The sequence below is a fragment of the Phascolarctos cinereus genome, unplaced genomic scaffold (genome assembly GCF_003287225.1).
Source record: "Phascolarctos cinereus isolate Bilbo 61053 unplaced genomic scaffold, phaCin_HiC Scaffold_2;HRSCAF=192, whole genome shotgun sequence".
In the NCBI taxonomy this organism is placed as follows: Eukaryota; Metazoa; Chordata; class Mammalia; order Diprotodontia; family Phascolarctidae; genus Phascolarctos; species Phascolarctos cinereus.
In genome coordinates, this window is record NW_027555625.1 from 170,239,847 (window position 1) to 170,262,840 (window position 22,994).

Consider the following 22,994-nt stretch of genomic DNA (forward strand, 5'->3'; position numbering starts at 1 on the left):
GGTTGTTGAGAATTGGGTTCAGGGATTGAAAGTTTAATGGCAGTCTAACAGTAAGAGAGGGAGCTAGGGGGTGATGCAGTGGATAGTGGATAGAGCACTGCCCTGGAGTCAGGAAGACTCCTCCTCCTGAGTTCAAATCTGGCCTCAGAAATTTACTAGCTGTGTGACCCTGGGTAAATCCCTTAATCCTGTTTGCTTCTGTTTCCTATTCTGTAAAATGATCTGGAGATGGAAATGGCAAACCACTCCAGTATCTTTGCCAAGAACACCCCAAACAGGATCACAAAGAGTTGGACGTGACTCAAAAAATACCACCACCCCCACAAAATCAAACCAAAAAAAGCCCTCACTAACAACAATGGCTGTAAGAAACAAGTCCATGAAGTTCCATGTGTAGTTGGGAGAATATTTTCACTCTTTTGAGGGAATTTTAAATTGTGTGTCAATGTGTATTATGTCATTTTTTGGAGGAGAAGGGGAAGTGCTGGGCTCAAATTGAACTTCTTGAAGACAATGAGAAAGTCCACCCATGAGGTAGGTTAGGCTGATTTTCCTCCTTTAAACAATCCCACTGAAGTTGCCTTTAAGAACTATTACATTGACAGAAGAATTTGTTTTAACTTTTTATTAGAGAAGTCCAAAGTTTAATTTCAAGATTGATGGCAGCATAATTTTATCTTGCCATCTGTTTTGTTCATAGGAATACACAGAATCAGTTTGTACAAGCATATGCAACAATTCAGTAGGTGCTTCGTGTACTAAAATCAGTAATCTGATTAGTTCTAAACTATCAAGTTTCCATGCAGTCTCCTTTGCAGTGGCTGGCAGCATGGGAAAATTCCAAACGGAATGCTTTTCATGCACTGTTCTGCAGTATAACTACAGCAGGCTTTAAGCCCATGCAGATTAACACTGTAGCAAATTTTTTTTAATATTTAACAGACATAAAAAGGTTATTTCCTGATATGAAATTCTGAAAATCTGCATAAATATTTTTTGTGTAAAATTAAATTAGTTATGTACTTCTTTTTAAACTAGAACTTGAAGTATCAAGAATGCCCACATAATTCATATACACACACATATATGCATATATATATATATATATATATATATATACACACATGTATATATATGCTTATTTCATTTTGCTGAAAGTCATGATAATTAATCAAATGCTATTCTGTGCCATACATTTAATCAGCATTTACTTTGTAAGAGAATGAATGTGGTCATACACATTTGTAGTCATCATTGGTGCTTGTGTCATGCAAACACAGGTCTAGTAATCCTGCTTACTAATCTTGTCATGTGGCAACATTTAGGTGATTTTCTACAATATTGTGAATTTAAGTGTATAAATACTTTATACATTTTCACAGTTACAAACTTTCGCCAATATCCATTTCACAATCTTTAAGATGCAATAATGAATTGTAATATTGGGAATCTGCAGCAGTAGGATCAAAATGCAAATTCTATAAAGCAGTGTTTGATGTAAACTTTGCTTAAAGTGCCCGATACACAATTCTTTTAACCTTTGAGCACGGATGAATTTTGGCACATATGGTTATATTGTATTTTCCAATTGTTTAACCATTTCAACAACTTCTACAGGAAATTGGCTTCTTTCGGCAAGATGGAAGATATGGCACTTACTAATGAGGTAACTTGGATGTAAGGAATATCCTGTAAAGTTATTGATATGTCATACTATAATTTCTGCTGATGAATTTGCAGAAAGAAGTTTTCCAATGCATGCATTTTTCAGCTGTTTCTGCATGATTTTTACTGTACCTCAAACATGTCCTAATACATCACAAGGCAGGGTGTTTAATACCAAGCTCATTTTCTTGTGATGATGCTGAACAAACACTTAAATAGAATTACAAATGGTTAAACTGTATGCCTCATTGGAAAGACAGGCTGTCACAACAGAAACAGTTCCTATTTGATAAGCGTTCTTCAGTACTCAAAAAGTTAAAACTGAAATGTGTAACTCTCACATATTCTTCATGGTCTCAGGCAACATCTTGCCTAAACAGAAGGGGGAAAATAACAAACAGAAGAAAATCGTTTTAGTCCTCACTGTATAGGGTTCTGCAATTTAGGGGTAACATTTTGACACTATGGTTTTTCAGTTTGGGCTGTGGAGTTTTACACCACTGTTGCTGGTCTTCGGTCCATCTCAGCTTCCAATTTCACCATCTGCTGCATCTCCTTTGCCTGTAACACCAGAAACAGAGTCTTAACCAGAAAACTATTTGCTTGAAGATGGTGTCAAGATGAACTATTTTCCTGTTTCGTCTCTCTTCCCTGCCCCACCCCAACATCTGAAACTGTTTTGTATAATGCCAGGAAAATTAACCAAAATAGTGAAAAATTCAGCCAATTATGAATCTTGTTCAGTCTAAATGATACCTAGTAATTTTATTCCTATCCATCCTTGAAACGAACAGAGATTGTTTTGGCTTGCTGTTGACACAACCGATGTCACTTTTTTTTCTCTCACAGTACATTAGATTGACCTTTATGTGGCCTAGATGCTAATGCAACTTGCATAGTTGGTTCACAGATGTTCATTTAATTGGAATATTTATTAGGGAAGGATAGAGTTTGCTTGATACTGTTTCCTTGGGTCCACAGACTTGCCCATATGCTTTCTTACAGCACAAGCCAGCTCTTACTTCTCTGGTTGGGTTAATAATCATAAACTACCAAGAAGAAATTCATGTTAATGACGCCTCAGGCAGAGCATGCAGGACACCCAAACATCTGGCAGATCTGGTGAGGGGAATCCAATTGCCTGGTATCATGTAGACAAAACAAGCAGCTGAGAAGCTTTTTCACTTTTTAAGGGACTCTCTGATGTTGTATCAACATAGCCCTTGCTCTGAATCTCACTGTAAATATCTATATATGCATATAGATATATAGTGAGTAGCACAAGATACATCTAACCTGAGAAAAAATTGTTGCCTGTTTCATTTTCAATTGACGTGACATTTAGAAATAAAGAAAATTTAAGAATGGAAACAGAGACAATAAGATATGAATCAAGGTGTACTTTAAGATAGGAGTCAGTTTTTTGAAGTGTGGTGATATCACTACTCAACTCAATCCAGGTGTGTGTGTGTGTGTGTGTGTGTGTGTGTGTGTGTGTGTGTGTGTGTGTGTGTGTGTGTGTGTGTGTGTGTGTGTGTGTGTTCCAGCTGAACGGAGAGCTCATTGGAGGGATCTGCAGTCTACTGATTTGTAATTATGTACTTCTAAATGATTTTTTGTGTGTGTGTTCCAGCTGAACGGAGAGCTCATTGGAGGGATCTGCAGTCTACTGATTTGTAATTATGTACTTCTAAATGATTTTTTTTGCTATAAAGTCTTGTTAGTAAATTAGCTTAACCAACACAACATAACTGGAGAGTTCAGTTCTTGCTACGTCTCTCGAATAACATGTGTCTCAATCTCAGATTGATGGAACAGGTAGATTCAATGTAGTGTGAAAGCGTTCAGGCCTTTAGTCTTAAACTGTAGACAATCTCCTCCCCACACTGTCTATGTCTCATGCCAATACAGAACGTGCTCTTTGATTTTAAAATTAAGGATAATTTGTGTAATTTAGAAAAATGGAGACATGAAGAAAGAAAGCAGACATATGAAGGTGACACAGAGAGACAGTATTTAGGAACACATGATAACGACACATAATAGACTTTGAAAACTCAACTCTTTTTTTGTTTGTTTCTGAAGAATAACAATAAAAAAAATCCTAATGATTAGACTGGTCCTATGCTTTTCTCCCCCTCAACTACTTGAGGTCAATACTTCACATAGGAGGGAAAAAAAAGATCTAGTAGGAGTCAAGTAATTTACTGTCATGACAAATGAGATTAAGCCAGAGGTTAGTTAATATGGGTCTTATGAAAGATGATGATTAGGAAGCTGGAGCAGATGTTGCACTATGATGAGGAGATTCTCTGTGAAGTGTCTGCAAACTGAATTTTAAAGATGTGAAAGCCTTATCTGTCTGTCATTATCAAAAGCATCAAAGTCCATTTTCAGAGAGACACCAGGCTTACTAAAGCCACTCTCAGATATGGGCGAGACTGTGGTCCTTTTTGTCTTAACCCAGCTGCTGACAGCATTTATGGCAACGCTAGAGTAAAGTCTTCAATCATGGCAGACTTGATCCATGACCATGGATCTAGCCTTTCAAGCCTACAGTTGGTAAATCCTGATAAAACACCTCAGAAATAATTCTCTGAAGGGTTTTCAGCATTATTGCTCAACTGGATCCAGTTATGAGAAATCCAAACATGAAATAAACAGTTAAGGCTATTCAATCCAAAACCCCTGAATAGTCATTGTGAACAGATGCTAATCATAAATGGTGAACAATGCTATTAGCAATCATTATCTGGCTGGTACTTCTGTGAGACCGCATTTGCAAAGAGTGCACCCAGGATAATGATGTCATTTAGAAGGGAAGCGACAGCTTGCTGATTATAGGTTCAGTCCTACCTTGTGTTTGAGACACTGCATGACAGGATTTCAAAAGCTGTTTGTACAAAAATAGTAATGTCAAAATTGAGTCATACAACATGAAGCAAATAAAATAAATGAATACTGAAGTGAATTGAAGAAATGGATGCAGAAACCATATGCAGAAAAATAAAAGGTTAATAAAACACATGTCTGTTCATTAATGAAAAATGTCTCCAGGTTGATATCAATGGGAAAATAGCTGGTCTTAGAAGCAGAGACTTCAGAACATACACCTTTATTTAAGCAAGACCTCTTATAACTCTACTTAGGCTAATGAAAATTTAAAAAAGAAATTAAAACTCAGTTTTCAATGGCCAGATAGAACTCTTGGGCATGAGAGCACTGCAGCTATTAATGGCAATGATACGTCCAAAAGAAGGAGTAAACTCTTTGAGAGGAAAGGGGAATGGGAGTAGAGCAAAAGAGGTTGATACTAATTAGAATGCAACTGAATCTGTGTCAGGAAAATCCCTGCTCTTGTCATCTGAAGTCTTTTTAATGGATTCCTCCCCTGATTATATCTGCAGTGCTGCATTATTGAAAAGTGAAGCCTTGTATCAGAATCCCAAACCAACACTAAAAGCTGTGGGGTAGTCTTCACATTCAATACGAGGCCCTCACTCTAGAAACATGTCCAGTCCTAGGCTCCTCCAAAAGGACAGCGAGAATGATGATTAATGGGAAAAAATAACTAAAAATTTTAACGCAACCCTTTTATAGGTTACCTGGAGGGAGGTCCAGTGAGAGTTTTCAAATAAATGTTGGGGATTACTTGACCAAAGGAGGATTAAGAACAACTGCCTTCCACCTTCGCTAAATTTAGAGTTGTGTTTGTGCTGTCCTGTGAGGAATCCGGTTTAGAGACAAGAACCCACTTCCTAACTGTGAAGGCTGGGAAAGATTTAAAGTGATTACTGAAGGTTAAAATATGATAAGACTTAGAGCTGGAAAGGACCTTAAGTAGGTCACCTAGTCCAATCACTCTCATTTCACAGATGAGGAAACTAAGGCCCAGAGACATGACCAGATTTGCCCAAGATCATATAGGTAGTTAGGAGCAGAGTCAGCATTCAAACTCAAACCCTGATTCCAAATGTAGCACATGTTGAATTAGACCACGAATCCTCGTAGAAACATCTCAAGAAGTCCTGAAATTCAGAATAAATCCTCGCTGGCAGATATCTATGGCCTTCCTTGAAGCTGGTGGTGTGATCCACTGTAACATTTCCAGATAGCATTTCCCTACAACTATTTCACTTCCCTTAAGCAATGGGATTATGGTAACTGTAAAGTCCTTTATGTTTTCCTCCTTCCTCCCTCTCTCCATCCTCCTCGCCCTACCACTCTCTATTTCAGGGGTGCCTAGAACAGTTTACTAAGTACTCAATTATTCCTTGATGTATATGAAAATTTTAAACGTAGGACTTCTAGAAAATATATTTGGTAAGTATGGGGTAAGTTCTGTTGTTTATCGGGCAAGGTTTACATCGCTATATCGTCAAGTATATACGTAAGTATCCTAAGATGGTATTTTGTTGTGCTTTACAAAAATCTGAATATTTGATTGAACTTCACTGTCTGTGTGACCTGTGCTCATGTGACCCAAATTAACACTTAGTTGGCAGGGGGCTTTTGATATTGAAAGGAAATGTGTGGAAATTTGAAACAAAAATAACATTACCATAAAATGACCAGATATATACAGCTATGCTAAAAATAATAATTTTAAGGCAAAATCTCTACTATAGTTTGAATTATTTAGATACTGGGAAACAATTGCCAATGATTTTATTTTTCTTTTGTGCTCTAACTAGATATAAGATTAAAAACATTGGCAAACTAAATTTGTGGGTCTGTGCTTTTAGCTTTAAGAAGTATATCCATTTTTGGGGCAGTTAGGTCAAACAAAGGATAGAGCTCTGGCCTTGGAGTCAAGAGGTCCTGCGTTCAAATCTGACCTCAGACACTTGACACTAGCTGTGTGACCCTGGGCAAGTCACTTAACCCTGACTGCTTCACCAAAAAGCAAAAAAAGCTTAGTATAGTGATAAACAAATCTACCTTTTTGCAATTTTGTTTATATCCATTACACTAAGCAACAATGCATTCAATATAGTTTCTTAATTTATTGAACTTCCAGGTTTTACCGTAAAACAATATCTTTATTCTTGTTTTTAACAACATTCTAATCCCTCAATCCCTTCCTTCCAATTTCACATTTGTGAACACTCAATCTTAAGAAAAATACGTGTTCTCTCTCTCTCTCTCTCTTTCATAACACACATACACAAACATAGGCATATACATGACAGTTATTGAGATCTAGGTGACTTGTAACTCTCATTTTTATTCTCTTTTTTTTGAAAAGTGTTTCAATTAAAAATGAAAAGGAAACAAGGTAACTGATGAAGTCTTACAATTAACATGCCTATCAACATGTGACAGGTATATTAAGAGTAGTATATTGATTAAATTAGCAGTGGCATAGTACAAAGCCCTGTCCTGGGTAAGAAATCAAGGAAGAGAGTTTTGGCCCTGGATCAGCTACTAAGCTGTATAATCTTCTATGGGCCTAAATTTCCACATTTGTAAGATGAGGGGGTTGGATTTATGGTCTTAAACATTTCTACCAGCTCTAATATGTTATGAGAAAACATCATACATTAATTAAGGGCAAATTTTAAAAGAACTTTATTGTCTCTTTTCAGGATATTCAGTATATGTTTAAATACTATATGGCCACTAGCAAATGGGATATGAAAATACCCCCTATACATGGATATCTAGACATCTTCAGAGGCATAACTAAAAATTTTTGAACCTACAGCAAGCTGTATCCTCAGATATTGCCGGGGAAGAGATTTTGATGAAATATTCTTGATAATTAGGTGCAAAGCTTATTTATTTCTATCTTTTTTTAGGCAATTGGGGTTAAGCGACTTACCTAGGGTCACACAACTAGTAAGTGTCAAGTGCTTGATCTGAGGCTGCATTTGAACTCAGGGCCTCCTGACTTCAGGGCCCATGTTCTATCCACTGCGCCACCTAGCTACCCCTTATTTCTATATTTTAAAGGCCTAAAATATTGTTAGCACCCTCCAAATGTCAACAATTTTCAGCAACAAAGCCCTAGTTACCATGTCTTCCTGATGATGGTGTTAGAAACTACACACACCATAATCCGGAGCTCATGTTTTTCTTCTAAGAATCAAGTGAGTCCTTAGTCAAACAATTTAAAAGCCTTTTGTTGCCACACTGCTCCTCAATATGAATTACTCGATTCTGGAGAAATAATGTACTACTGGTGGAAATAAGACTCCAAAAAACCTCTCCTACAAAGAACAAACACAGAGGTTTCCTGGGAAGCTTCCATATTTTAATGAAAAACAGATTTAGTCACCACAACACTGCTGAATCTTAGAGATTTAACTCTCAAGTGTTGCTTATCGTCATATTCTCTTAATGTATAAACACGCAGTATAGTGTAGTAGAAAGACCACTGGACTGGGAGTCAGGAGGACTAGATTCTAATCCTGACTCTCCCACAAGTTAGTTGTGTGACCTTGGCAAATCACTTCATCTCTCTGTATCTTTGAAAGAAAGGGGTTGGATGAGATGATTTCTAAGGTGTTTTAAGGTCTAACATTCTTTATTTCCAGTAAATGATGTTGATGGACACTCTTTTGTTTGCATTCCACCAACAAGTGCTTGTTTACCTGTAGAAATCTACCTAAAAATGCCTTTAGAGCAAATCTCTTGCCCTTTAAAGCAAAGACTGTCTTTGATGACCATGAAGTACCCTCATCCGGATTTTCTCTTTATTATACCTCTTGATCACCCCAGAATGGTCATAATGCCTATTGGTTTATTTTCCCTATGTCCACATTCCCTTTCCTCCTAAACATCAATTTTTCCATCTCTTTTAGGTGTAATAGTGGGAAGTACAACCTCTTAAAAATCACCATTTCTTACTGTTTCTAATAGGAGTGGCTTCACTACAAAAAGATGGTCAAAAATGTCTTTATAGTGTAAAACAGCTTATTTTATACCTTTTCAAGTAAAATACCTGCTCATTCTGTTTTTCCAGGACTTCTAGATGTTCAAGTTGAACTTTTTTCAACTGATCCATTTCTTTTGACTGTTTCATTGCAAGCTGCAAATAAGACAGCAGTAAATTACATTCGCAACATAGACTGTGTTTTCAAAGTAATATATAATTGACTGTCAAATACATTAAAGGAGATAAATTAAAGGAGATAATTAAAGTGTATGGGAACTGAAGATTTTTAAAAAGAGATGTGTTGTTTATAGAGATAATCCATGGTTAGAACTTGGCTTAATTTTCTGAATGATACAAAGACAAGGCCAAATAAAACCTTGGCTGGGAGTACTTTTGCCATTTAGTGGAGAGAGTAAAGCCAGAACTAAGATTTCTATATAACTGGGTGATAAGCTATACAAAAAGAAGAAAAAAGAAAAAAAGAAAACAAAAAAGAAGAAAAATGTAAAAACAAATAGCAAGAATCCTTCTCTAAGAACATACACAGGACTTATTCATGAACAAGTCTCCAAAAAATACTTACTCTCTTTCTTTCTTCCAGAAACTTTTTAGTGTTACTGCTGTTTAGTTCCCTGACTCTCCTAAAAAAGAACAAACACAAATATTTGTTTTTGTTGACATAATATTGTATGCACTTGATAAAGCATCAAAGGATACCAGCTTCTAATAAATTATCTGGATTTATTTATTCATTTTCTAGAGAATTGGTCTGGTTTTGAGTGATTATAATCAATATTTCTAAATAAATACTAGGACTCATGAGAAATGAAATATAAGTGGAATATGCCTCAAGTCCCATTCCACAGATATCAGATCAGATTGTGTGTGTGTGTGTGTGTGTGTGCGCACGCACGTGTGTGTGAGTGTGTTTGACCTAAAATGACAGGATTGTTGTGATAAAAGAATGCATTTGCAGATAGTTTGATAGCATTTGCTAAAAAGATATCTAAATGTAACTTTTAAAAAACTTAAAGAATACACAGTTTATGTCTTTTTAAAATCAGTCTACATTAATTGAGGATTTATTATTAGACGTAGTCTATGCTGGGAATTACCTTTTGAAAGACAGTTTGATAAATGAAGAGCATAGTAAGACCAATAGATAAACATTTAAATGACTTTTTAAAAAAATCATCCCTTAAAAGATCTTTCACAGTACAATAACTGCAAAGGCTGCCCCAAATTATTCTGAATAAGTGAGGTTTTACTATAATTACAATTTTTAAAGTTTCTGAACTTTCTGCTTCTGAAACTAAAGTTTCTGTAGTCCCCATTCACGTGTGGTGATTTCTTGCTGGAGTGCCTTCCCATGAGTAACCAAAGAGGAATGTGTCAATTGAATACTGAAGAATGAGGTGCTACAGTATGAATCAAGAAAGTAGATCTTCATAGTTAAAAGAATGATGACTTTAAGACCTTCACAGTAACAAACATGAACGATATCTCTTGATGGGGAAATGCAAAAAGGGAAAAATAAAGATCTTAAAATAGATAGAGAATTCCAAGAGCCCAAGTCCCTGAATCACTGATTAGGAAATCCAGACAACAGAAAAATTAAGGGAGGTTATAAATAAGATAATAACGAGGATACAAATATCAATAATAACTCAAGGAATGTTGGTCAAATTCCATTACAAAGAAAATTCCCTCCTCTCCCCCTCTACCCCCAAAGATACCAAAAGTTTCCAAGTCTCAGTGATAGCTTTTTATAAACAATAGATTCTAGAAGAGTTAAAAACAAATGAGGTGTTATTTTAGCATTCATTCTAGTAAGATCTGGCTTCTATTAACAACATAGGTACAAGAGTATAGCAGTAATTATATTGATTTGGAATTGTAATTAATCAATATTGTTAAATATTTTTATTTTGTTATTTTAAAATCCATGAAATTGTTTGACAACATCATTTAAGGTAAATAGCTCTCATAACAGATCATAAATTAGTTTGGAATGTGCTGAAATTAATATCCTGCTTATATGTGTTACATGAGATTTCTGATCATGAAAATAAATCATTTCTCTAGCATCTCATCCCAGGATGTGGGATTATTTAAACCATTAATAAATACACTGTCCATTAAGTCAAAGTATATTAATATTTAAAGAAAACTTCACACTTTTTAATATGGAAGAGAATCCTTAATTTAATACATATCCTAAGAGAATCACTCATGTCAGGCCTCTATCTATCTAACCATAGCCCAGCCCAAAGCAAAAAGCACATTTTAGGCAACTTATTCCCAAAGATTTCACTGGCTAAATAGTCAAGATTTTCGGCATCTTTTAAAAAATAACCTGTAAAATGTCTACCAGATAACCATCACTGATGTCTTAATAGAATGCTTCAAGATCACAATAAGATACACAAGAATAATTTTTATCCCTATGAGCTCATGACTTTGCAATGCATTTTCTGTGGATTAATGACAAGCTTTGCTGTGGGTCATTAACCTCAGCCACAGCATAAGCCCTATGTGGATATCACTACCGGTGGATGAATCTAGAGTTTATCTAAATCCATAGTGTGTCCCAGAGTCACTTTATGCCTGATGATATGTGAAATCCTAGGTGCTTCTGGGGGTAGATGGCAAGCTTCACAGAAGTAAACCAAAGTTTACTATATCAGTGAGTGCTCCCTAACAACTGGAGTGACCAGAAGAAAAAAAAAGGGCTGATATTAACTCTTTTTATAAGTCAAAGGATAAACCAGGTGGCAAGACAAGCAATAAATCAACACTTGCATGATCAGCAAAGTGGGAAGTAGAGTGGAAGAAGTAAAATGGCTAGATGTATGTGTGGCCCTTAGGACTGAACAATCATAGTAAAGAATAAAACGACCCCACAGCCTCAATCATAAGCCTTCGTAGCAGTGATGAGAAGCAGAGAACACCACGAATCCCAAATCCATGTCTTTTATTTCCAAATCAGAGAACATTTTCTTCTTTGGTGTGTATAAGTAGTAAGTCAATGCCATACCTCCTCACAGTAAGCAATCTTCACTTACCTCTCTCTTTCTGCTTTATTTTTGATTGATTTGTCTTGACTGATGGCTTTGCTATTTTCCATGGAAATCTTGGCCTGATTGGCACGCATTTCCTTGCATTCTCTAGACACAAAGGAGAACATGCTTTGAATCTGTTAGGTCCACTAATGATTTTTATTTATCTTCTTAGGTTACTATTCTGCATGGTATCCACTCTTTACTTCAGGAGTGATAGTATTAAAGCCATCTGTAATAGTATGTCTGCCTATCATGGGCTGACAATGCTGCACCTTAAGTTCATAGAGCATCAGCTTTTTTTCAGTGTCACTGGTGGGCTCAGGAGGTAGAGAACAAGTCTATGTCTCCAAAAAACAAGTGTGATTCAGGTATACCCTGTATTGTTTTATTCCCACTGAATCCAAATAAATCTGTACTGGATTGAAAAAAGGATGGCCTACCTCCCTCTGGAATTATCTTTTGTGAGTGAATATGATATAAATGTTTGCAACCATCAACAACTCACTTCTGATGATTTGGTCTAGTAAAAGACATAGACAATAAATGGGAACAATCCTTTATGTCGCAAAGGTGTGTTCAATCAGGGATTCTTAACCTTTCTGTGTCACGTACCCTTTGACAGTCTGGTGAAGCCTAAGGAACTCTTAGGATCCAGAATAATGCTTTTAAGCACATAAAAATCAATACATAGGATAACGAAGTAAACCAATTATGTTGAAATATAGTTATCAAGATAGTTTAAAATAATTTTTAAATTATATTTTTTCTGTTGATGAAAATCTGCCTTCTCATCCTTTATCCCAGTGTAATGCATAGAAGACAACCTATGTAAAATCATGTACATGTGTAATTAAATATACACACTACATATATGAGTACATGTGTATGTGCATGCATATGTGTCTATATACATTTATACATGTGTATATGTGTGTAAGTGTGCATGTATACGTGTGTATACATACACATATATATGTACACATACACACACTCTTTAAGATTTCCATGCTCTATGATTCCATCAATGACATGAGATCCATTCATTGATACAGACCACAAACCTCTGTGACTAGTCTGAGTATGCCTGTGACTGATCCTAGAAATGAGCATTTCTGAACTTTGCTAAATTGGGCCTTGAAAAACAGACTTATCAGGCCTGCATAACCATACATCACCAAGACCAAACTATGAATGTGTCAGACACATTCTTACACTATAGAATATATGCTATTAAATACTTCTGTCCAACACACACAGTGGCTTCTTGGGAGCTTACAGAGCACAACCTGAAAACCCCTGGATCTAATTATAGCCAAGACAGAGTATCTATGTTAGCTCTCTAGAGCTAACTACTAGCATAGTTCTGGGCCAAAGAAGAATTATGAATCTTTTGGTTAGATATTTGCTGATTAGATAACTTATGAGGTATATGCCAAGATTAAAATTCTTTATAGGCAATATGATGCCTATTATTGGGGGCAACTAGATGGCACAGTATATAAAGTGCTGGGCCGGGAGTCAGGAAGACTCATCTTCATGAGTTCAAATCCAGCTTCAGACACTGACTACCCCTGTGACCCTGGGCAAGTCATTAAACCTTATTTGCCTCAGTTTTCTCATCTGTAAAATGAGCTGGAGAAGGAAATAGCAAACCACTTTAGTATCTTTGTCAAGAAAATCCCCAGTGGGGTCAAAAAGTTAGACATGACTGAGAAACAACTCAACCAATAGGTTGGCTCATATTTGCGCTTGACTTCTTGGCAAGTAGATTAGTATGTATTATTACTACAGAAATAATGCTATCTCATATTCACTTAGAGAAGCAGTATCAGGCAACAGAAAACTGATCTCAAAGCAAGGGAAGACCTACCTAGGTTCAAGTCCCACATGGTGAATGTGTGATCCTGGGGAAGTTACTTAACTCAGTGCTCTGATAGGTTTAAGACTCCAAGTTTCAAAGAGGATGCCAATCTGCATTGGTTCAGGGAGTTTCTTCATCTGTGAGGTCCTTATACCAATAAAATCACAGGTCTAATTCCTATGCTCATTCCTTAGCATGCTTTATAGTTTCTAGAGTGCTTTCACATACTATCATACAGCATAAATGTCAATGGTTTAGGATTCAAAGGACCTAGATTCAAATTATGCTCTGTTATTTACCACCTTTGTTACTTTGGGTCATGTAACTTCTTTAGACTTTGTTTTCCTAATCAACAAAATGAGGAGCTGTAACTATAACATCTAAGTTCCCTTCTGGTTCTAAATCTACAATTCTATTATCTAATTCAGGGCAGCTAGTGAATAGAGTGCCAGGCCTCTCATCTTCCTGAGTTCAGATTTGGCCTTAGATACTTACTAGCTGTGTGAACCTGGGAAAGTCACTTAACTCTGTTTGCCTCAATTCCTCATCTGTGCAGAAGGAGGTGCAGAAGGAGAAATGACAAACCACTCCAATATCTTTGCCAAGAAACCCCAAATAGGGTCATGAAGAACCAGATGGGACTGAAAACGTCTGAACAAAATTATCTAATTCAATTGCCATGATGATACTGCAAGGTAGGAAGGCCAAGTACTATTATTCCTGTACTATACAAAACAAGGATAAGTGACCTTGTCTAAGAGAACACAGCTAGAAAGGGGCAAAGCCAAGACAATACACTAGGTCTCCAGATGCTGAGATGAGTTCTTTCCTTTATACTACACCAGGTTCAGTGATGCTAATTTATTGACCTAAGCAACAACAAATACTTTTAAAATGAAAATAACTCATATTTCTGAAAGAAGTTTTGTGGTTCATTGTTGATGGAAAAGTACTAATACTTTTGTTTGATATGGATGCAAGTTTAAGGGAAATCAGAGTTTTATCTGCCCTTCAAGTGAACACCAATGATATTAAAAAACTAGTTTTAAATTGTTTCTTTTCCCATTACACTTACTATTTGAGGCTATTTCTTATTCATTCAACTACAGAAAGATTGAAAAAGATATAGAATTTACTTGCAGTACCCTATTCTGTGAAGTACCTTCAAAATAATAGGAAAGGTCTAAAAACCCTGGTATCATAGCAACGATCAAAAGCAGCACACTTACTTGTGCTTTCTGCATATTGAATCAAGAATATTTCTTACACACCAAGAAAAGTGGCCTTTTTTTCTATTCTAGAGAGAGGGAAATTTTATACTTTAAATGGGCTTAGGGGATAGACCATTAAGCTTCAAAATTTTCTAGAGGGTAAATTTAATTTCCTAAAGTTCTACTCACCATACTGTGTCATGGACATGAAGTTGTATTCTCAAAGTTTATGTTGTTAGTTTGAGGTCTGGTAGGTGCTACAAGAAGCAGTGGGTAGAATACCAGACCGGGGATCTGGCTGAGTTCAAATCTGGCCTCAGGTACTTACTAGTTATGTGACCCTCGGAAAGTTACTTAACCTTTGATTGCCTCATTTTTCTCAACTGTAAAATGAGGATAACAGAATTTACCTTGCAAGCTCGGTGAGAGGATCAAATGAGATAATACTTATAAAGCACTTAGCACTGTGACTGGCACACAGTAGGTGCTACATAAATGCTTATTCTTCTCCCTTCCTTTTCCATACCAACATGTAAAGGCTGTGTGTTTTTCAAGGACCACTCTAGCTAAGTTAAGGAAGCTCAAGTAGAATCAGAACCTTAAATCTGCACAAAGAGAGTCTGAAATTACTGAAAAGACCTGATGGTAGATTAACTATCACTTACTGGAAGAAACTATGGAAAAATGAAAACACCTGACCAACTTACAATACTTGTTCCTAGGATGTTCTAATCAAAATTCAGTCACTGTGACCTGCTAAATATATATCATCAGTCTCCTTGTTTACATCTTCCTTTCCCAGCATTGTATAATCCATCATTTGTTTTTCAATTCTGTGCCATCCTCAATCCGGTTTTAAGAGTGCCCATTAGTCGGTCATTATCAGCTCAGAAGAAGAGCGTGGATTTTTGAATATTATGGTCTTGTCAAGGACCATAGCAAGAAATAAAATGTCATGTTGGTTGTCAGAAAAAAAAAATTGGAGTATGGGGTCAGTTCTTCAACATTCATCACCAAAAGAATTGATATCAGGAGATGTATTTTCCAAACATGGCAGCTCCCAATGGTTTGCGATCTGTATCCATGGAGACGCACAAACTGATGAAATGATGACTCTTTCAAGGTAGGAAAGTATTGTTCATTCATATGTATTCACCCAAAATAATGAGCAAATATAAAAAAGTATAAAAAAAAAATCATATGGCTATGTCTCTTTGTGTAAAATAGGATACAGGATAATCACCCTGGTCAAAAAAAGAATGTTCAACTGAAATATCAAGATAATAAAAATGAGTGGTGGTTTGGGATTTTATTTTTGTCTTGAATTAGCTGCATGAAATATCATTTTATCTATGCTGCATTATGTTTTTAATATATCCTAAAATGTACCAAAGGTTATGATCATGATTTGGGACATGTTAATAACTGCTTAAAATAAATAGTAATTAGAAATGTGTAAATTCAAATTAGAATCAAACATTGGTCTCATTAATAGCCAAGTGATTTCTGCTGGAGAAGAATGTATTTGGTAACCATTTCCTATGGTTTTTGAGTACAGGCTCTCTAGCACAAGTTCTAACAATCGCTCACCTCTAACACTTCACAATTATGTGAAGAAGGTAGGATGGGGCAAAATCAAAAGACTTTAATCACATGGACCTTAAGAAAACCACCTTGTCTAATTTCTTTGAAATGAGAATAAGCTACCAAGGAAGTCTAGAGAACAATAAACTGCTTTTTTCCCCTTACAAAACAGTTCAAAATCAATGGACTGAGAAACCCATTTTAAAGCATCCCTATTACTATTTGTAGTGTGAAATATTCTGTTCTCAGTTTAATCACGTTAAAAAACAAAACAAAACAAAATTAACAATACAATGCAGTCACAGCATGAGAATGTAATTATAATATGAAGGGGACGCAGATGACAGTGTCAACTCAATTATTTGGGAGTTATCTGATTTGTGCATCATCCATGTCTCTTTTTCCTCTTCCCTCTTTGGAGTCCTGCTTTCTGGCTATTTTAGGTACATGATGAGTAAATCAAAGGAGGAGAAACTCAAATTATTTTAGCTATTTGTTAGCAATGTAGGATAAAGAGTAGGTAGAGAAAGAAGGCAAAACTACATAAACTAAGTTTGTCAGTATCTGTAGATTTTGGCTATCCACGTTCTACCAGGTCCCTATTAACAGGGATAATTAAGAATTGGACTAACAAATTAATGATGTACCCTATTACTGACTTAGTTCTTCCAGTGTCTTTGATGTTCTTGGACACTTCTTTGTTCAGAGAAATGACAGACCATCTAGCCATCTGAACACCTAATGAAGAATATTTAGTCTTCTTAGGTACTTATGCAATATTAAAAGAAGAGGCAGACCTTTAGTGCTCTGGGTAGGTGCTCTCTTAGCACAGTACCTGGCACACAGTAAGTGCCTAATAAATGCTTGCTGCTTTGCTTTGCTTTTAAACAATTTCTGGAAAAACACAGATCAGAACTGCCCAGGATAAAAATGTGTTGAAGAGCTGCAATCTGCACTTATGGAGCCAGCATCCACACATGCACAAAATCATAGCTTTACCAAAGTATCAAGAGAATCCTAGCTAAGCTGTGCTAAAAGGTATCTTGGAACACCTACTGAAGTTTATGGCCTTGTTTTCAAGAGAGGCCATTTGCCTGTATCAAAAACTCAACCGAGGAAGAGTCACCTAAGCCAAGATAGATTTTACTTGCTCACAGGAGCAAACGGAGTCAAATTACTCAGCACTGTTCCAATTCTACATGGAACAGCCATATATTTTTGTAAGTTTCAAAGGAAGGCGGGTGTCGATTAAGTAGCAGCGGAGAAAAACAACAGTGTTATTACATTCTGTAACAGCCACAGCTTGAATTCAAATCTGGCCTCAGACCCTTACTAACTGTATGACCTTGGGCAAATTACCCAACCTCTGTATGGCTCTGGTTCCTCATCTGTAAAATGGGGGTAATAATGAAACCCATCTCCCAGAGTCACTGGGAAGATAAAATGACTTAAGATTTATAAGCACTTTGCAAACCCTAAAGTACTATATAAATGCTATATAAGTCTATACTATATAAATCCTCCTCTTCCTCTCTTCCTTCTTTCTCTCTCTATCCTTTTCCCCACATTGATTCTAATTGTCAATATTCCTCCTCACTGTTCCAAGGTGGAATTGGTCTTTTCCCTCTTCACGTGTCTATCATAAGTTTCCCTTTTCTCTCTGCCAATCTCAATCCTCACTTTGTTAAGGGTCCAGGTTATGGTATACCTCTTTTTTAGAGCCTTTTCCTGACTGTTCCATTTCACATTGATTTCTCCTTCCTCTGAACTTCCTTAAAAACTTACTTATTACATTCATATGATATTTATCACATACTAATTTGTTCTGTTTCTCTTTTCAGGTGTGTATTTTTGCCTCCTTAGCTCCTTGAAAGGGAAGGAATCATCTCTGATGCTTGCACAGCATTTGTGGTATACAATGATGTCTAATAAATCTTTACTGAAGGAATGAAATAAATACATAACCAACGTATAATCAATAAACTCGATGAGTAAATGATACATATAATACATAAATGTATAGGATAAATATATAATAAATAGGCACAATATATGCAATAAATAATAAATCTATGCTCTTGGTTCAATGACCATCCATTGTTCTGAAAACACATAAACAAAGCAAGGCAGTATGGAGCTGGATGCCCAGAGTGGGGGTACAGTGCAGCTCCCTAAATTTCATCAATAAAAAATGGCTGGGAAGACAACTGGTAAAGCCCAAACATAAAGTACAGCCATGTGAGTGATTTTTCTGTGTGGCGACTTCAAACTGACCTGTCATGGGAAAGCTTCAGCTGCTGAGTTTGCTGCTCGTGAGCACTGATCAACAGTTTTTTCAGAAGATCACACTGCTGGCTGAGGTGCAGATCCCGGATTTCTTGCTCCTCAGCACTGTGGGTATTGATCATTTCTGACCACTCTTTTGTATGCTGGGCTACAATCTCTTTCACCTGCTCAAGGGAGAGGGGAGAGTTCCAAGATCAGCTAGGATAGAAGACAATGTAATTGCAGCAGACTGCAGATTCCATTGAGGAGTAAGTGAAGAAGGCAATGGAGAGATAATTCTAATCACTGTGTACTAGTAATCATTGTGTACTAGTTAACCCTTTTACAAATGAACTATATTTAAATTATTTGTAGGAACCACTGAAACTAGTGGCATCTGGTGCATTTCAATAAATTAGGTATTTTCAATCAGAGTATCACAGTGCAGCCTTTCTGATATCCCTCCTAATTAGAGCTCTGGTTTACCTGGACCTGAGACCTCTCCATCCCCTTTATTGGTATTCTTTTCACTGTATGACATGTCCCCAGCTTCTCCCCTGTGAAGAGGATGAATCCTAAGATATTCCTATGGATTATTTGATCATCTGATTTCCCATCGACCCAGAAATAAAACGCTGTACCTGATTCAGCATATATGAATCTAAAAACATTAATAAACCAGAAGGAGGTGTCGAGACCACCAAAAGAGAAGAGCTCTTCTCAAGCAAACAGATGGCTACATCTATATCCTTAGTGTTGGCGCTGTTCTATAATGATTTCATCTGTAGCTTCAATTTGAACTGAATGGTCATGATTCACGTAGATAGAGGGACAACTAGAATAACTGATAATCCCAAGTCTCAATTGGTTGTGCAGCTGGTGCAGATGGTGGCTGATGGTCTTGACTAAAAGTTTTAGTTGGAGGCATTTGATAAGAGGTTTTCATGACGAGATAGTCTGCAGCTTAGGTTCTGAACTGGAACTCAAGACTAATGTCTCTGAATTTCTAAGTAGTTATTTGAGATTGTCTCCTACCTCTTTTTACGACTGAGGAAATCTCCTGCAGACCTAATATGACTCCTCACCTGTCATGTAGGGTTTCCACCACTGTCTCAGGACACAGTGGACAACAAACAGGAAGAAGACAAGATTACAGCAAGTGCCAAATAGCACTCAGACACTTCTGTGTTTCCTCTATTTCTCTAAAACCACAGACATAGAATTTAGGAAACCTTCATGTCTTGAAGTCTAACTAATTATTGTCTTGATTTTATAAATAGCCATTGTTCTGAAATAAACAAATTATGATCAGAGACGGATTTCCAGAAAGAAGGCACAGCTGTAAAGACCATGGCAATTGTGAGAGGTTTAGGTTGTTTTTGGACTATGTCTGTGTTTTGTTCTCTTGGTCATTTGGGAATGGTTAAATTCCTCTTGGGCTTCTGTTTAATAAGAATTAATCATCACATGAAAAGCAACATGGAATCCTGGACAGCCTTAGATTCTAGAAGACCTGGATTGATCACTCACTCAATCAATAAACCTTTACTATGCACCTACTATGTGATAAGCACTGAACTAAGGGCTGGGGATACAAAAAGTGGCAAAAAAACAGTTCCTGCCCTCAAGGAGCTTATACTCTAATAGGAGAGACAATATGCAAACAAATACACACAAAATAAATAGGAAATAATTAAAAGAGGGAAGGCACTGGAATTAAGAGGTACAGGGGAAAGCTTCCTGTAGAATGTGGGATTTTAGTTGAGACTTAAAGGAAGTCAGTGTTGTCAGTAGTCAGATTCATGTCCTACTTAATGACATGTACAGATTGTATGAGATTGGGTGATTTAAGTTCCCAGTGTCCCAGTCAACTTTCTAGGATGATAAACTGTTATACAGTAGCTGACAATTAATTAGGGGATTAATAAAGGGGATTTCCTTATTGGGAATTCATTTTACCAATGAAATCACAGATACTTCTCCCAAGAATTCATACAGGTGTAATAAATATGATTAAATTAGACCCTTCCCATTCAAGAAATTAGACTTTTGAGGGACAGCTGCTGTTTACAGGTTGTTTTTGTGGTTTTTTTTCCCATCACAATAAGTCAGGATTCAGGGCCAACCTGAATCAAGTCTTCCATTAAGCCACAGACACGGCATACTATGGCTCTTAGTAGTCATCCTGGCTATTTCTTCTCTGATTTCCAAAGGCAGTCAGTTTTCTGTTTGATATTCTTGAGTGTATTAATTAAGTTGGAGTTGAATGAGACAGTGGCAGTGAAGGCTTATTGGGAATTCTTTCATTAGTGCTTTTTGACTGATAAACAACAAACTGGGTTATCCCTTATTTGTGGTTGCTTTTGATGAATACCCTGGAAAAATCCAAGTGTATTTTGTTATAAGATGCCAGTTCAGGAAAGATTTTAGGTCCAGAATAATAGGAAGGAAAAACTAAAATAATTAAGGCACTCAAGATTCAAATCTCCATTCTGGTCAAACTGGGCACATGAAGTTCCCGGGTTTGGTAGTTAGAGAATACTAATTCAGGTGTGTCAATCCAGCCTTCTGCTACACTCTGACCCACTCAGGAGCAGTACTGTTTGAACAACAATCATGGCTTGATCTTGTTGTCAGTAATATGATGACAAACATCACACAAACCTTGAGTTCTGCTTAGGAAGGGTATTGGAGGAATGCAGTCATTATATGGAGATAAGAGAAAATTTTCTTTGGGAAAATAGGAAAAAAGGTTCTTTTTCACTAGAACAAAACTAATTTAAATGATCAACTTTGGAGTGGGGATTGGGGTAAGTAAAACAAGTCTCAAGTAATTTCTCCATTTGTTTGCATGACTTCCATAGAAAATCAAGTATCGTTCTGCTTGGAGAGTTTTCAGAACAAGAAACAAACTGTGAAATAAGCAAGACAAGCTCTTTTGTTCCATCATTCTGCATGCATCATTTGTATCATTTTATAAAAATAAACTTCTGCTGGCCTCATTCTCTTCTGTGTATGCCCACTGGCAAAACTAGCATATTTTCTTACCTTAGATTTATGATCTGATGTTAATGTCTGAATTTTAATTTCAGTTTCTTTCTTCATTTCGAGACAATTACTTCCTCTAAAAAGGAAATATGTACCAGAAGTTACATACTTTTCCATCCAGTTGGCTTTTGCTAAAAAGATTTCTAGTGAATATGATATGTTCATTAAACATGAAATGTTATACAGCTTTTATAAATAACATTTTTCCAGTAATATATTCACACCTTACAAATATTACTGGTATTACTGGTATAATGATTACTCAATTTAACCACTTTGCAATGAGATGACTTTAGACCCAATAATTATTCCATTTTTAGAGGTCTGTCATTGTGTGAGTTTCCATTTTGGATCCTATTAGTCCTTTTTTTTTTATACTCTGCCAATAAAACTCACACTGGACTAAAAACTGGCAAATAAATTGTCAGCCTTGAAATGAATTTTTATTTATGTTCCTTTGGTTTTAAAGCCAGCATCTATCTTTAAATGTCCAACATGGGAAAAACACAGCATTTTATTTGGTGTTAGCATAATTTTTTCTTCTCTGAGCAAAAAATGTGATTATAATTATTTATTTCAGTTCCTGGCCTGGCTTGGTCATCTTCTTCTCCCTTCATATCTAAAGTTCTTAAGTGAATTAACTTTGAAAAATTTTTATTACAATGACTCTCTTCTTGGAGTATCTATATGGTTTCATTAACAGCCAAACTAGGACACAGTTCCTAGAGAAGTAAGCGAGCCATCCCTTTTAAGATGCATTTGCTGATATTTAAGACACAATATTTAATTATTGAACTCACGTAGTTCTTCGTCATTGTTTTATCACATTTTCATATTATATCTTGTGTTATAGTTATTTCTGAACATTTCTTCTCTTTCCTATTACACTACAAGTCTTATAAGGAGAAGGACTATGAGTTCTTTGTAGTTCCCACAGTGTCCTACACGTTTACACTCAATAAATATTTATAGAATGAATACTTTGGTCCAGGGATGAGAGAGAGAGAGAGAGAGAGAGAGAGAGAGAGAGAGAGAGAGAGAGAGAGAGAGAGAGAGACAGAGAGAGAGAGAGAGAGAGAGAGAGAGAGAGAGAGACAGAGAGAGACAGAGACAGAGAGACAGAGACAGAGAGACAGAGAGAGAGAGAGAGAGAGAGAGAGAGAGAGAGAGAGAGAGAGAGAGAGACAGACTCTGTGTGTGTGTGTGTGTGTGTGCGCGTGATGGATCCATTTGACAGTCTGATGAAACCTGTGGTTACACCTCAAAATGATTTTTTAAAAAAAATAATAATCAAAGAAAATGCTAAATTTCAGTTACAGGTCAGTGAACATGAAGGTGAATTTTCCCCATCCAAGTTCCTTCTGAAAATCTATCCAGAGATTGGGAGAGAGGAGTACTTGGGCCCCCAGGTTGGGAAT

The 22,994-nt window shown here is 36.4% G+C and overlaps 1 protein-coding gene across 8 annotated transcripts in view; it reads right to left on the reverse strand.

The window, feature by feature from the left end:
- Positions 1-610: 610 nt before the first annotated feature.
- Positions 611-22,994, reverse strand: part of PLCB4 (phospholipase C beta 4) — a 461,946-nt gene continuing 439,562 nt past the window's right edge. For all 8 annotated transcript variants that reach the window (XM_020985786.2, XM_020985793.2, XM_020985777.2 and 5 more), the window contains 7 exons: positions 21,577-21,652; positions 18,538-18,713; positions 11,611-11,712; positions 9,129-9,186; positions 8,612-8,698; positions 4,522-4,558; positions 611-2,226 (listed from right to left, as the gene is read on the reverse strand). In XM_020985786.2, coding sequence (XP_020841445.1) covers positions 2,189-2,226; positions 4,522-4,558; positions 8,612-8,698; positions 9,129-9,186; positions 11,611-11,712; positions 18,538-18,713; positions 21,577-21,652 — 574 coding nt within the window. In that variant the 3' untranslated portion in view covers positions 611-2,188. The remainder of the gene's footprint in view (positions 2,227-4,521; positions 4,559-8,611; positions 8,699-9,128; positions 9,187-11,610; positions 11,713-18,537; positions 18,714-21,576; positions 21,653-22,994) is intronic.